This window comes from Hydra vulgaris, chromosome 13, assembly GCF_038396675.1.
Source record: "Hydra vulgaris chromosome 13, alternate assembly HydraT2T_AEP".
Taxonomy (NCBI): domain Eukaryota; kingdom Metazoa; phylum Cnidaria; class Hydrozoa; order Anthoathecata; family Hydridae; genus Hydra; species Hydra vulgaris.
Genome location: NC_088932.1, coordinates 28,614,102 through 28,632,500, shown reverse-complemented (window position 1 = coordinate 28,632,500; position 18,399 = coordinate 28,614,102). Strand labels below are relative to the sequence as shown.

Sequence of the window (18,399 nt, the reverse complement as noted above, 5' to 3'; positions counted from 1 at the left end):
AATAGTTTTTGATATAATTGAAAATAAAATTTTTTTAAAGTAACAATTCTATTAAAGGCTTAAATAGTTTTTGATAGAATTGTTACTTTGAAAAAATTTAAATAATTAGGAACAAAGTAAATAAAAATAAGAATATTATATTTTTGAACATCTTTTAAATGATCACATCATTACAAAAGTGAACAGCAGTAAATTTTTTTAATATTAGTTTCAGCATCTATACTGTTCCAGTTTTGTTTTAAAACTTCAAATAGTTTGTTTTCTCAATGAAAATTGTCATTGCTTGGGTAAATCTTTAAGAAATGGGCTATATGTCACTCAAATTACATGAGGATTTAAAACAATCAAAGTTTGCTATAGAACCACCAGCCATGACAATAACACCACTAATCAATGCTGTATGTAAGTAGGGTGTTATACAATCTCCCATTGTTGTATGAGCAGTTGTTGTTGTTGTTGTTGTTGTTTTTGTTGTTGATCTTCCACTGTTGTATGAGCAGTTGTTGTTAAGCAGAAGGATTTATTCAGGAAAAAAGAACAGAACTTTGAACATTAAAATACTCATTAAAATCAAATTTTAATATCTGTTTACTAGCCTAATTAATTGCTAGTGAAACTAGCAGAACTTAGATAATCTAAGTCATTCTTAAATAACTCTGCTAATAGATTTTTATTTAACTTTGAAGAGGTTTTTTTTTTACTTATTTCTATAGAATACTTCTAACTTATATATCCACCTCGAAGATTTTCTTTTTATTTCACCAAGCTGGTCTTTTGAGAAAGTAATATCTTCTCCTTATCTTTCACTTTTCTCATTTTATCTCTATAATATTTCCTCACATGTGGATGTTCTCCATACAACATACGTTATTCATTTGCACTTCAAATAAATGTCTTTTTTTTTAATTACTTTGGCAGGGTTTTTATTACTTTAGCAGTAGTATAAAAGTTTATGGATTTATAATCAGAACTTATTAAAATAAATAGCTTTTGTATTGTAACACTTTAAATCCATTGTAACACTTTAAATCCACCAAGTATCCAAGAAACCATTAGTTTGGATACTATGCAACAATCAGACTGATCAAGTGGACAATTAGATATGAAAGAAAGTTTTGTTAGGACTAACTACTAAGAACTTCACTTCTGCTTTGATTTTTGTAGAAAAAGATATTAAATTATCTGTTCAGGAAGTTTTTTGATTTACTTTTTAATTAGAAGTATTTTATCCCATCTAATACTTCTATCTTTTTTTTTTTGGTGGCATTTTATAAATTTTTTAAATATATAATCTAAAAAAAAAAAAAAAAAAATCAAATTAAAATATATTTCAAGAAAACATATTATTCACTGACCAACTTTAAAAGTTTATTTTAAATAATGTAAAAAAATGTACAGTGTAAAAGTATTTTTATTTGTTAAATATTTTAAGGTTTTTAAATTTTTATGATTTTTGAAACAATTTTTATAAGTTTAAAATTTTTTTTGAGAATGGATTTAAAATATCAACTGCAGTCATGAAAAAATCTTTTAAAAAAATCTTTATTAAAAGATTTCTTTTTTTAGAAAAAGTCTTAACAAACATGAATATTAAAAAAAATCAAAAGTTTTAATGGTAAGACTTACAAAAAATTTTTATAAGGTAAAATGCTCAAAAAATTGTCCTTTTACCACCTGAAAGGATTCTTAGGATTTTATTTCTGGAGCAGAAAAGGTGATATTTTTAGAAAAAGAGAATAAAAAAAGTGTTCTTACTATTTTATGTATATATGTAACTGTAAATGCATGTTTAGGTTAGCATTTTAGACTGAGATCATACTGAAACAGCTTGCTGCTTGGAGTTTCAGTACATACATTGACTGACAAATAGGTAGAAGATGCAAGGGAGTGTTGCTACATCAGATAACGGTTTGGGCTGGGGCAGCAATCCTTTCATTTTTCGTTTTTTTCTTCTTTTTCTGAAAAATCCGTATGGAATAAAGTATATATATATATATATATATATATATATATATATATATATATATATATATATATATATATAAATATAAATATTTATATATATATATATATATGTATATACACTTTATTCTATACAGGTAAATATAAAGTATATTTATACATATAAATATATATATATATATATATATATATATCAGATAACGGTATATATGATAAAAATCTATTAGTTGTTTGAATATATATACATATATGTATATATATATATATATATATATATATATATATATATATATATGTATATATATATTTATATATACACTGACGCATATTCGTTTAGACGCATCAATTTTTTTCTCTTTATCTTAATTTTTTTCTATGTATTGTCAACTGATATGCATGCAAGTTATTATCAAGATAATTGTTATGTTGTGGGCTAATAAAAATCACAAAAAAATTTTTTCTATGTGTCTTTATTAACATGAGAGTATGTTTGATATACAAAAGCACATTTTTAAATTGGAATATATCTATAGACGCAATCAGGTTAATAACGGTAATTATTAATTTTTAATCACTTTTACACAAATAAATTGATAAATTTTAGTGTAATTTGATCTTTTGCTCTGCCAGTATTATTTTTATTGCATTTTACAAAATGCCAAAAGGAAAGTATTTGACAGATGCTGAAAAAATACAAATTAATTTATATCGTGGCTCAGAAATCTCACCAGCACTTTCTATACAAGAAATAGCAAAAAAAATTGGAAGATCTGACCATGTTATACGAAACTACATTGCAAAAGGTGACAATTATCGTGTAAAAAAAGCAACAAACGGCAACAAAGTATTAACAAATCAACAAATTAATTGAATTCGCTTCAAAGCAACCAAAAATAAATTGAATGCAACACAAATAAAGGATAAATTATTATTGCCTGTCACCAATAAACATGTTGCACATATTCTACGTACAACACCAAATGTAAAGTGGAAGAAACCACACCAAAAACCAATGTTAAAAAAACACCATGAAATTGCTAGATTACAGTTTGCTAAAAACCATATGCATTGAACTCATGAGTGGCAAAACGTAATATTTTCAGATGAAAAAAAGTTCAATTTAAATGGTCCGGACTCTTACAATTGTTAATGGCATGATCTAAGAGAAATAAATGACTCACAAACAAAACAAAATTATGGAGGAGGAAGTTTAATGGTTTGGGGTGGATTTTCTTATTCAGGAAAATTGACTCTGTGTTGTAGTTTACCTAAAATGAACTCGATAAAGTATACAGAAATGTTGGATGATTTTCTCATAACTTATATGGATGATAACATGGACGATAATGCCATATTTCAGCAAGATAATGCTGCAATTCACGCATCTAGGCATTCTATGAAATGGTTTAAAGACCACAACATCCTGGTTCTTGAATGGCCAGCTTGTAGCCCGGACTTAAATCCAATTGAGAATGTGTGGGGAATGCTATCAAGAAAAGTTTATGACGCTAAAGCAGCAGGACACTAATTTAAAACTGTTACTGAGTTGAAGTGTAAAATCCTTGAAGCATGGTCCGAGTTGGATCAAACTACACTTCAACGAATAGTGGAGTCAATGAAAGGCAGAATTTTTGAGGTGATCCAATGTAATGGAGGACATACGCATTACTAATTTCCATCTTTTAATGTCAAAAATATGACTGTGTCTATAGATATATTCCAATTAAAAAATGTATATCAAACATACTCTCATGTTAATAAAGACACATAGAAAAATTTTTTTTGTGATTTTTATTAGCCCACAACACAACGATTATTTTAATAATAACTTGCATGCATATCAGTTGACAATTCATAGAAAAAAATTAGGACAAAGAGAAAAAAATAGATGCGTCTAAACGAATATGCCTCAGTGTATATATATATATATATATATATATATATATATATATATATATATATATATATATATATATATATATATATATATATATATATATATATATATATATATATATATATATATATATATATATATATATATATATATATATATATATATATATATATATATATATATATATATATATATATATATATATATATATATATATATATATATATATATATATATATATATATATATATATATATATAAATATATATATATATATATATATATATATATATATATATATATATATATATATATATATATATATATATATATATATATATATATATATATATATATATATATATATATATATATATATATATATATATATATATATATATATATATATATATATATATATATATATATATATATATATATATATATATATTAGGCTGTGATATCCGCCCCTATATTATAAAAAAAGATCAATTCATATTCTTAAAACCTTCTATTGATTCTCACAAGCAACTTTGCTAAATTTTTTCAAAATTTTATTGGACTTAGGGGGAGCACCAGAACCTTGAACACTTACCAGTAGTCATATTGGGTATCAAAAGAAGCGAATTTATTTAAAAATTTTAAGAAATTTTTAAATAAATAACTTTTTTAAAATATAGAGGGCAAATGTCACACCCTAATATATATATATATATATATATATATATATATATATATATATATATATATATATATATATATATATATATATATATATATATATATATATACATACATATATATATATGGTATATATATATATGGTATATTAATAATATAATATTCTTGTGTGTATGAGAGTGCTCAATATTATTAAATAGTAGAGCAATATATTTATTTTTATAAAATGAATAAAAACAACTTTTTATGGAACTCTATGATGATTATGACAGGCATGAAAATTAGAGTTCCATTAAAAGTTGGGTTTGTTTATTTTATATATGTATGTATATATATATATGTATATGTATATGTATATGTATATGTATATGTATATGTATATATATATATATATATATATATATATATATATATATATATATATATATATATGTATATGTATATATATATATGTATATGTATATATATATATATATATATACATATATATATATATATATATATATATATATATATATATATATATATATATATATATATATATATATATATATAAAATGTACATTTAAATTTAGATGACTTCTTTAAAATGGCTTCAAGTACTTGATAAAAATCAATTAGTTGTTCATTCATTTATAACACCGAAATCTAACCTTTATTTATTTTTATGTTACAGATGTTTGCATAATCAACAGGTAAAAATTATTTAAATTTTTTTTAAGTACAGTTTTTGTGCAATTAAATTATCACATTTTAGACACAAAAGAAAAACAACTTGCATTTTAAGTTTCCTAATATAAATTCCTATTGTAAAGATCTGTTGCTATATGTTTCTCTTTTTTCATTGCAATAAGTATAATCTTTATAGTCTGTGTTTTTATAATTTGTTCATTAAAATAATTAATCAGTTATCAAAATACAGATTAAAAGTACTAAAATAGAACTAAAAAAACTTCAACTGGAAGTGAAATATATTTTTTTACGATTTTAATTGCATTTAAAATAAATAAAAAGAAATAATGGTCTTTTAAAAGGTTTTGTTTAAAGTTAAATGCTTTTATATCATGTAACAAATTAATTCTAGTTTATTCTTTATTTAAATTATCATAGAGTGTTATATATATTTTCAATTGTATAAATCAGGGGCTTTTCTAGACTCTTTTTGACAGTGTTCTCCCCTATTAAGGGTCTTAGGTTCTATAAAATAGAATTTTAAGTTAGTTTATTGAAATGACTTTAAAAACAAGAAAAATTGCTGTAATTTTACATATTTAAGCCGAATAATAAAAAGTAATTTTACAGTATATATTTTTGGTAGTTTTTTTGTGATAAATTGCTTAAATCATCTACCAAATAAAGTTCACTATTTAATAAAAATATTGATCTAGTGGTTTGTATCATTATTAAATATTGTACAACATAAAAAATTGAAACAATGTTTATTATAAACGAAAATTGGATATCATTTATATTTAGCTTAAATTCATCTTCTTAAAACACCTCTACAAATAAACAAAATGGATAATATAAAAACTTTGCAGTAGAATCATTAAGGTAAAATTTACATAAGTCATTCAACTTCATATTTAAATGTTGCTTTCTCTGCGTTTTTAATCAAGATATACTCATTGATGTTAGGACAAATAGTATTGTTACAAGTTAAACAATTAGATTAAGTTGTCTGAAATTCTATTAGACAATGCCTAAATGCATCTCATTCTGTATCAAAAGTACTGAAAGTTAATGAATCATTTGGTTTAATCTCATAACAAGAAGAACCCATATAGTTTTTACTCTAACCCATTTACAATTTTCGATAAGATAATGTTTATCAAGTATGTGATTATATATTTTTATATCTTGTCTGTTCTCTCTATAATACAATTATGATATTTTTTCCACATTAAAATGAGTACCAAAAAGCCAACAAAAAACAACCAATTGTGCAAGTGTTTTGAATGATAATACTTTGGTATAATGGACACAGTGAAAAAAATCCATTTATTTCTGTAATCCATTTTTAAATCATCTTTATTTAACAAAAAACAACCATCCCATTTTAGAAAGGCTTTGAAAATTATCTAGAATTCAAGTTATTAATTGTTTTTGCAGACTTCTTATTCAATAGTGAAATACTTAATTCAGAATCAATTATATTCGATTCTACATTAGATTTTGTTTTTTTTAGAGAAGATTGGTTGTATGAAAATTGTATCTCATTTTATAGTTTCATTCTGTTCTAATATTTCTTTTTCAGATTCGCATTCTGATTCATTTTCACTAAGTAAAAAACATAAACCTTGAGCCTGGATTTGAAAGTTTTTCTAAATACTTTCCACAACACAAATAAAATATGGTGCTAGCGATGTGACTACAACAAACACATGTTCTTAAACCAGAAAAACACCACACATGCCTAAAACAATACTGATTCTAGACTATTGATTTATGACAAATATTTAATAAATACTTAGTAGCATTTGATATCTTGACTGAATTTCAGCTGAAATCAATTTAAAATTTATCATTTTTTGAATATTTATATTAATCAAAATAATATATTTTCTATTTTTGTTTAAATGTTCTGCTAGATAACTGTAACTTTTCTTTATCTGGTAGCCCCCAAATTTATGCATATCATCTATAGAAAACTTTGGGAAATCATTTAAAAGTCGATTGTTTCAAATTGCTTTTTACTTTTATTTTTTGTATTCAAAATATATAATTCAAATTTTTTTTTTAAATTTATTTTATTTTTCATTAGAATTGCAATATCTTTACCATCTTTTTTATCAAATATATATTTTAAATGAAAACAGTTAATCAAAGAAGCAGCTATTCTAACAACAATCATTATATGAGGAAGCATTCTATTTTTTATTTTTTAAAAGATTTAAAAGATTGTTCAAATTAACTGTTGTTCAATGCATTTAAAAACCATTTTGTTTTTAATGTTTTTATTAATTATCAACAACCTCGACGTTTTTACAAAATTTTTTTTGCTATATATAGCATTTAAAAATACAACTTAAGACTTTAGACAAATTATTGATGCACATTAAAATCACAACATCTCCCCTAGCTCAACAAGAGCTTATACATAATTGTGTGTAACTTTCGGTTAGGGAATACTTATCTCCCATATCGAGTGAACCGAACTGGCTGTAATCTCACAATTTGATGGATAGTTTTGATCAGTATGGTCCATACTATTGTCAGCTTATACTATATATGGTCTATACTATTACTTATATATATACTATGGTCCATACTATTGTCAGCTACACCATCGTCCAGAGAATTTATTTGAGAACTTGGATCTTCATTTACGACGTGTTTTAAGTTAGTTTCAGGAGGTTTAACTAGTGTCAGATTGTAATTGTCACAGTTATTATATTTTCTTTTTATTTGTCCACACCAAGATGCTGCAGATGAAAAAAATGCTATGGCAACGTATGTCTATTAACTTCAACTTCAGCTGTTGAACCATTATGTAGTGCCACTATACTTCCTTTCAACCATCGCTGTGTACATGGTGTCATATACTTGGGCTTTACCCACTCTTTATTTCCAACTTTCTATTCTTGAAACTTAGTCAAGGACTTTCGTGTTGATTGGACTTCCAGGAATTCGGACGTGTTTGTATTGTTGACAAGAGATTTCAAAAGGTGTGCCATGTTTTGATGGAACATTGTTGATTAAGAATACAGACATAGGTATACCACATTTTGCTCTCGTATTCATTCTTTTTACCATCCGATGAACTCTTTCAACAATTCCATTTCCCGATAGTTTTTCAACTGCTCGATAGATAAGTCTTATTTCCTACTTCGACGCTGTAACTTGCATAGTCTGAGATCTAAACTACTTAGAATTATCTAGGAGAACTTCATAAGGAGGATGACCTTATAGTTTCTAACAATTGAGCAACTATTACTGCACTTTCTTCGCTTAATCGTGTCCACAACGTACACCTGCTTGGGCCACAATCAATACAGGTGAGATATAGCAACAAATCAACATGAGTAACATCACAGGCTACTTTTACCCACAATTTACTGACAACAAGATTTCCTTTATCCCATGAAATTACATTAGGATCAATCAAATTACATTCATCACATTCAGCAACAATTTTTTTCACTGTGTCTCTGTTAATGTGGATACCAGCAAGTGAGCATAACTCCATACTCTTGGAAACTCCCATGTGTGCTATTTAAAGAATTTTTTTAATATGCTGATTATCATGCTTATAAATGATATTACATTCTTGTGTTGCAACTTTGTTTTTTATCCATTTTGTTAGGACTATTATGCAATATTTTTTGTTGTTGGTACCCATGTAACATTTACATTTATGGCATAATCCTCAACCAATTTTCCAAATATTTAAAGCCTTCGTTGAATTAACATTTCCCATTGCCCAGCACATTTTACAGATTTGTCAGGAGTCAATTTACAATTTTACAGGTTTGTCGGGAGTCAATTTACAATTTAACCAACTGAATACACTATGAGAATCAGTTTTGATAGGGACATCACTTTGGTTCCATTTCAATGCCATTTTGAGACTTTCAATACATACATCCAAATCAACTACGTTGATATGCATTGCATCAGACTTTGTTCGGAGCCATTTCGCATCTTTTTTTTTTGTCACCTTGCATTATCGCAACTCCTTTTGCCAGCAAACTTGCATCACACCATCCAGTTAGAGATGCATTTGGTTAGCAAAGCTAATTATTGACAAATTATTGACACACATTTAAAATTGCAACATTGACATCCTCAACAACCCATTTTAACCATTAATTTTAACCATTAACAGCCTCAACAACCCATCTGCAATTTGTAACAAACTTAGTAAGTTTAGCTTGTTAACTAGTTAACTGATTTTTAGAACAAGTTGATTTCTTGGTAAATATTTTATATGTAGTTTTCAATTCATCAATGATATTTCTAAAACCTTTAAAACTGATAAATTTAATAAACTTATAAAACTAATAAATTTTAAAACTAATAGTTTAAACTAATATATCATTGGATTGAAATCTTATATCGCTTTTCGTTTTTAAAATATCACTTAATAAAGTTGTGTGGGTTTTTTCGCCCATTGTAGAGTTTTTGTTGTAAAGAATTATTTAAACTTTTTTCACAGAATAATTAAGTTAAATCAACTATAATTGCCAGCTGTTCGTCTTTTAAGTCAACAAAATGAGCATTAAGTTAAGTTCTTATCTGATGGAAATAATTCTGAACTTTCAACCGACATGACAAACATGATAATGAGTAATTGAATTTTGACCATTCGTTAACCAAAAAAAATAAACTGCAAGAGCAAGTTCTTTTGAGCGTTTGAAATTGTTTTTATTGTTTCTAGTTCACTTACCAAATATAGAAATTCATCTTTGGTAAAACCTGTATTTTGGAAACAAAACTCAATTGCTACATTATTTATATCACTAAATTTTGCCAATATAGATGCTACTTTTAAATCTCTAGACCGAAAACTTTTATCTTACATTATTGTTTTCAGAGTTTTTTACAATTGATATATTATCCAGCTCTTGGAATTAGGGTCAACATTCAACAATGCTGACCTAACTGCTGTCCTAGAAGTGCTTTCAGTCAGCAGAAAATTACCTACGTCGTTTCTATATTTTATGGTTAAACCTTTGTATCATATTTTTTTTACGGACCTGATGCCGACCTTCTTACAAATTAAGGTCGGCAAAATATTGCTGACCTCATTTTTCCCAATTCCTAGGGCTGATTATCTAAATATTCATCTTTAAGCCGCTTACTATCTGTCAAATAGTGGCGGTAGTGGTGTAGTGGTAAAGCGCTCGCTTCATAAGCGAGATGTCCCGAGTTCGATCCCTACCATGTCCCTGGTAGTACCGCGCTCAACTTGTTTCTCCGCGCAGCGGCCTTGTTCGTCAAGGTTCGTGTTTCGGAGTTATAGAGTTGAGAGAGGGTTATAACCACTATTAAGTAGTCTCCTCAGCTAAATGAAAATGATATTTATTGTTTGTTTTTTTATTAAATAAAAAACAGAAAAGTAACAAACCCCAAAATGACAAAAATTATTAAAGTACATTATATAAACATAGAACAAATGTAGTGATAGTGGATTTAATCCAAAAATAGAAAGAACCTTTAAAAAAAAGCTTACTGCTTTTAAATCTACAAAAATTTCCAACTTATATATTTTTATCTACATTTATCTATAATAAAATATGAATTAATGAGTTACCATTATTTAAAGTTAATCCAGAAGCAACTAAAATAAATTATCAAATAAAAAGTTTATTTATATAATCTTGACGATAATGTTGAAATAAACAACATTTATTGCTTAAAAAGTTAAGTAACAAATGTAATTCAAGTATATTAAAATAAATGTACTAAGTTACTTGTTGTGGCTGGTGCAACTGAAGTATAACTAAATAAAAAAATATTAAATAAAAAAGCTATTATATCTATCTTATCTGTTTTATCCTAATGATTATGTTTAAATAAACAATATTTATTGATTCTTTTAAAATAAAATAAAAGACACGACTATTTGATGTAAAATAATAAAAGACATTACTATTTGCACCAACTGATGATGCTACGAAACCTAAATGACAAAATTTATTAATATATATAAAACATATTCAATGATTTAAAAGAATATTCAAAAGAAGCTTTTAAATCTACAAAATCTAAGTCCTTACTGAGTTCTATCTATCTGTCTGTCTAAAAATATATAATTATAAGTTTTAATTAGTTGTGCTCTCCTCTGTAAAAATTGGAACAATAGCAGCCTTAAGCTTGGTCTTGGCATTTAGTAAAGACAGCGTAACTTTAAATATTAGTTTGTTTTTAATAACAGCAAGCACCAGAGAAGGAAAGCCAAGTATAACTTTCGAATACCAAAAGAAGAAAAAAAAGATCATCACAAACTACAAAAGCATTATTTTACAGATTTATTATTGTTTTAGAATAAGTAAGTTATAATAAAGGGGAGCATTATTTTTTATATTTATTATTGTGTTCATTAATTAGCACTTTAATTAGAATTTATAATTGGTAACTGTGAAAGAAAAAAAAAAAAAAAAAAGATATGTAGCTTAACAAATTTTAGTATTCATATTTTGATACTGATTATAGTAAGATTTATACTTAGTCTTAGTTCTAAAGTGTCTTGAGTAAAAAATAATTAACAGAAATCAAGACCACCCAGCACTATATAGTGCCAAGTAATACCACAACTTAGTAAGATCTCTTGACTGGCAAAGATAATTAAATAAAAATTACAAAAATAGTCTAAAGTGATAAACATATCTACAAAGTAGTAAACATATCTACAAAAAAAAAAATCAACAAAAACCTGCAATCCTAATAACAAAGATATTATTTAGCATTAATTATTTTTAATGTAACAAAGAATGCAGACTACAATTCACAACATTGGAAGGAAAAAGATGAAACCATTTAAGAAAATCAAAAATTTCTAATAAACAAAATTACAGATACCTTAAAATGAAGCATAACACAAAATTCTTTTGACAAATTCTAGAAGAATTTTTTTTAATTTTTCTATTCCTCATTATTTTTCCTAAGAATATAAAATATACAATATAGATAGAGAGAAATATAAAATAGGTTGAAATAAACGCAAACTTATTTATATAAACTTACATGACCACAAACAATCGTCTTATTTTATTTAACTTTTCATTTTAAATACATTGATAAAATTTTATTCTTATTATTCTTTCTACCAAAAATAATCTAATAATCTTAATCTATAAATAATCTAATAATCTTAATCTATAAATAATTTAACTTCTTCTAAAAAATGAAAACAGGCTATAAATTAGAAAAATAAAAACAAACAACAACAAACAAACGATTATTTAAATTTTTATTTTAAACAATGACCATCAATTCTTCCTAAATATAAAAGTATAACAGCTCTTCGCTTGCTGACCTGACTCGAAAGACCGCATGGCACATATATAACCGCGCATAAAAAAAGTCTAGAAACTACTTAAAAACTAAGAAATAGTGTATTTTACAGAATACAGAACCGTAAGTAACAACACAAACAATAGGCGAAACTATGCGTAACAACGCGCACTAATAATATTCATTAGCGTATTAATATTTAGATTAACACAATCTCTGAACATAAAATATTTTAATTCAGATAAAACTCAATTTTTTTCAGCTAATCGTTATCGCAATAATCTAGATCTCCCTATATTTATGAACGCTAATGAATCTACCTCATTTTCTAGGATTAACTCTTACTTCCGATCTTTCTTGGAAACCATATATCAAATTTATTGCAAAACTAGCATCTGCTGAGGTTGCATCTCTTTATCGTGCTTGCCACTTTCTTACTCAGGATTCTATTCATTATCTCTATAAATCTCATATCCATCCTTGTAAGCAATACTGTTGCCATATCTGGGGCAGGTCTTTCAATGATGTTGTTTCTCTTTTACACAAGGTGCAAAAACCCATTGTAAACATAGTTGGACCTGCTTTTGCAGCCAACCTCCAACCATTATCACATCGTTGTAATTTCGCTTCTCTTTCTCTTTACTATAAATACTATAATGGACACTACTCTAAAGAGCTAGCATCTTTTATGCCATCTGTTAAAGTTCATTCTTGTGTTACTCGTCATTCAATTAAGTCTCATCCTTTTACTGTGACTGTTCCTAAGTGCTCCAAAAATTCTTATTCGTCTGGTTTTTTTCCTTGAACATCAGTTCTTTGCAATTTGCTCCCTTGATCTTGTTTTCCTCATTCATATAATATGCAATCTTTCAAGTCATTTGTTAATTGTTATCTTGCTATATAAACTTTATCTTTTCTCTTCCAGTAACTTCTAACTTTAATAGTGGTTGCTTGTAGCCCTGTTGGAAGTGAAGATGTTGAAAAAAAAAACTTAAACAATTCTTTGTAAAAATAGAAACAAAAAAAAAATGAAGCAGTTAAATCATTCCATTGCAATGGAAGATTTTATTCAACAATTCATAATTTTTTATTTTATTTAAAGCCTTCGCGTAAAATAAAAACTTAAGAATAGATCAACGATTAAAAGTAATTTATAACATAACAATTTTTTCAATGGCATTTAAATTGTTAAAACATCAAAACAATCGTGGTCAAATTGTAAAGAAAAATGTTAGTGTGTGATCGTACGCTGTAACTTTTTTCTTTACAGTTTGATCGCACGCTGTAATATTATCAGTTACAGCGTGCGATCATATATATATATATATATATATATATATATATATATATATATATATATATATATATATATATATATATATATATATATATATATATATATATATATCATATATATATATATATACATATATATATATATATCATATATATATATATATATATATATATATATATATATATATATATATATATATGTATATATATATATATATATATATATATATATATATAAATATATATATATATATATATATATATATATATATATATATTAATACATATATATTAATGTATATGATTCCTGTCTAAGCCTGCATGATCTGTATAATACGGGTCATGGTAAGTATAGAAAAGGTCAAGAGGTATAGAAAACACTGACCTTTTCTATACTTATTCTTTATGTTTTTTTTTTTCATTAATTTTTAGTAAGTGGTAGAAAATAAAAATCTGTCAAATCTTTGTTTTGATTTAATTATTAATGTTCAACACTTTATAACTTCTTATTGTAAAAAATGCCCACAGACTTATAATTTTTTTTTTATTAAGTTTCTTTTAAGTTTTTATAAACTTTTTTTCTAGACCATTCGCGGCTTATTAGGACTCTCGCCCCTTTAATTAATTTTGAAAAAAATAAAAACATGAATGTAAAATATTTTTTCCTATAAGAAATAAAGTTGTCTCTTTAATGTGTGTTTAATGCGCAGACTTAATTAATTACCTAAAAACATTGTTAACTTAAGTATCTTTATTGTCATTTCTATCATTTCTCTTTGTTTTGATAGTGATTGTGCTGCGATGCAGTTTTAAAATAAAAATAAAACTTTATTAAAGTAAAAATATCTATAGAATTTCAAAAATATTTTATTTTGCATTTTAAAAAATCAAAAAAGATTTCAAAAAAAAAAAAAGTGGAAGAGCAAGAATTTGAAACACGGCATTTCACATCAGAGTGCTGCGACCCAACCATTTCATTCACTAAGGCGTATTTTTTGATGAAAGTTTTTAACACTATTTAATAAACAAAAGACTTTATAAAACAGTAAAAATCAACATAGTTGGTTTTTACATCTTTTTATGCTAATGTAAGCTGAGTTCGCCTAAGACTTTTTTAACCCAACATATTTCAAATGCAACACACATCAGACAAAATCAAAATCCTTCTACAATTGACCTCTTATTTACATCTGATGAAAACATGATCTCCTTTTTAACTCATCTAGCACCCATTGGCAAAAGTCATCATCAACTACTCTACTTTGCTGTATCGATTGAATCTATTATAAATTTACCACAATACCATACAAAGCATTTATACACAAAAGGGAACTATGACAAAATTAATGAAGACCTTGCAAATATTAAACTCTGTCCAACATCCAACTCAGACCAACTATGGAGTATCTTTTTCAATAACCTTAAAACTACTATCAACAATAATATCCCAAAATCTAACTTTAATAATAAAAAACGCTCAAAGTGGATTGACTTTCAAATAATCAACGAACTTAAATTTAAACGAGAGAAATATCGTCAATATATATTGAACAGAAATGAAGAAACATATAATGAGTACCGCATTTCACGAAACAAAGCAAAAACTGCGTGCAGAAAAGCAATTATTGAATTTGAAAAAAAACTGGCGAGAGACATAGACCAAAATCCAAAAGCATTTTAATCGTATGTCAAATCAAAAAGAAAAAACAAAGAAGCATTCCCTGACATCCAATACAATAATATTTTTGCAACTACTGATCTAGATAAAGCTCATCTATTCAATATTTGTTTTGCTGATACTTTTTCAAACAAAAAAATAACAGCAACACCACCATTTAACCTAACATATAAAAATGTAAATCCACTAACAAACAATATTGATCTAAGTCCGGAAAATATCGAAACATACCTCAAAAGTTTAAACTCATCTAAATCACCAGGCCCTGATGCATTACACCCAATAATATTTAAGAAAACTTGCTTTCAAATGTCTAAACATCTATCTACTATTTTTAACAAAGTACTTGAGAGTGGATCAATACCCCAAATATGGAAAGACGCAACAATTACACCCATATTCAAAAAAGGAGACAGATCAAAAGCACTTGATTATAGACCTATTAGTATAACTTGTACTTTAATAAAAATTTTTGAAAAAATTATAAAAAATCATATTATGACACACCTGATTAAAAATAACTTATTAAGTCCACACCAATATGGATTTCGTCCAGATCATTCCTGCTTAACTAACCTTTTAACTGTAATTAATTATTGGACGTCATCACTTGATAATAATATTCCCATCGACAACATTTACCTTGATTTTGAAAAAGCCTTTGACAAAGTTCCACATAAATTTCTTATTTCGAAACTTAAAGCTTATGGTATAAATGGATCAATACTATATTGGATTAAAAACTTTTTGAAAAACCGTAGACAAAGAGTTGTTGTTAATGGAAATTATTCAAACTGGGTACCCGTTAAAAGTGGAGTTCTCCAAGGCTCCGTCCTTTCAGCTTTACTTTTTATTATATATGTCAACGATATCCCTGAAGTAATCAAATCAAAAGCTGCTCTTTTTGCTGACGATACCAAAATTCGTTCTATTGAAAATACTCAATCTGCCCAAGAATTACAAAATGACATCGACGCTCTTGTTACATGGTCTCAAAAATGGGGAATGAAATTTAACATTGATAAATGTTCTGTAATGCACTTAGGAAACAACAACAAATCCCATACTTATAATATGCATGATCCAGAAAAAAATATAAGAGTAAACATTAAAACCACAAATTGCGAACGAGATTTAGGTGTTCACATAGATTCGAACTTATTATTTTCCAAACACACAACTATTCAAGTCAACAAAGCCACACAAATAATAGGAATAATAAAAAGAACATTTACATCATATCCAGACTTATTATCCTTCAAAAAACTATTTTCAGCACTAGTCCGCCCTCACCTAGAATACTGTGGATCAATCTGTAACCCTGGACTTTTCAAAGACAAACGGCAACTAGAAAATGTGTTAAGAAGAGCTTCGAAACGAATCAATGGATTACAGGATCTACCGTATAAACAAAGATTGTTGGCATTAAATATGACAACTGTAAAATACAGGCTACTTCGTGCAGACCTAATCAACGTCTACAAATGGTGCAAAAACAACAATAGTGACAGAAGTCTTTTTGAAATAGATAGTAAATTTATTACTCGTGGTCATATATATAAACTAATTTAAAAAAAAAAAAAAAAAAAAAGACCTTTTCTTTTAAAAAGCCAACACAGCATTTTAGAAGTTTATTAGGAATTTAGATAAAGCATAAGTTTTGCAGATTATAATTTAATTATTTTAAAATTAATAAAATGTTTGTTTTTCTTTTTTTTTTTTAATTTGTTTGTTTTTAATTTAAATAAAAGGTTCCTATTTAAACATTCGTTTTCCTGTTTTATTTTAATTATTTTATAAGGAATCAAAATAAAGCCTTTGTTTTTCCATTTTTATTTTAATAATTTCATTTAGAATTTGAATAGAATTTTTTTTGTTTTTTTTGTTTAGAATTTAAATAAAAGGTTTTTATTTAAATTTTAAATAAAACTTTTTTATTTAAATTTTAAATAAAACTTTTTTATTTAAATTTTAAATAAAACTTTTTTATTTGAATTTTAAATAAAACCCTTTTATTTAAATTTTAAATAAAAACATTAATTTTGTCATTTTTATTTAATTTTTTAGGAATTCGAATAAAACATTTTTTTTTGTATTCCTTAATTTGAATTTAATAAAAAAGTTCATTTTTATTTTACAGAATTTAAATAAAATGTTTGTTTTGCCAATTAATTTTAATTATTTTATTAACAATTTAAGTAAAATATTTATTCTTTCGTTTTTCATTTAATTATTTTATTTTGAACTTAAATAAAACATTTGTTTTGCCGTTTTTAATTTATTTGAAATAGCAAATAAAATTATGTTTTAAAGTTGCATATGCCAGCCTAATAATGCTAGCCGTTTAAGATAAGTATTTATTTTCAAAACGTTTATCAAAAAAAAAGAGAATGGTTTGAACTCTAAAATTTTAAATTTAAACTCTCAATATTTAAATATATATATATATATAAATTATATATGTATATATATAATATATGTTTCATAAAAAATCATCTACATCATATTTCACAAAAAAAGCAATGTTATTTAAGAAAAGTAATATTTTTACTACATCAACATAAAAACTAGTTCAGCAAAAAATTGCCAACCTTAGACATGTCAGCAGTTAGACCTTAATTCTGAGAGCTGCACATAATTAAGAGTATATACATATACATATATATATATACACTATATACCTACATCATAGATAAAAACATTAATGTAGTTAAATCATTAATACCTAAAACTTGTTATTTGAATTTTGGAAAACTAGATATTCAAAACCAAATACATTAATTTATTTAATAGATTATTTAGGGTCAAATTGGTTTTCAATATCCCCTTGTTAGATCCTTGTGAACTTCGAATTCCATATTTCTATAAAAATCAAAATTTTAATCTTTTCTTATTTTCTTAAATTTTTTTAATCCTTTATTTGAAG

At 25.5% G+C, this 18,399-nt stretch overlaps 1 protein-coding gene across 1 annotated transcript in view; it reads left to right on the top strand.

Annotated features, from left to right (window-relative positions):
* The first annotated feature begins 5,110 nt into the window (after nt 1–5,110).
* Nucleotides 5,111–18,399, top strand: part of LOC136089473 (mitochondrial import inner membrane translocase subunit TIM44-like) — an 86,553-nt gene continuing 73,264 nt past the window's right edge. Inside the window, exon 1 of the mRNA XM_065815491.1 lies at nt 5,111–5,235. Within this exon, the coding sequence (XP_065671563.1) occupies nt 5,116–5,235 (120 nt within the window). The 5' untranslated portion in view covers nt 5,111–5,115. The remainder of the gene's footprint in view (nt 5,236–18,399) is intronic.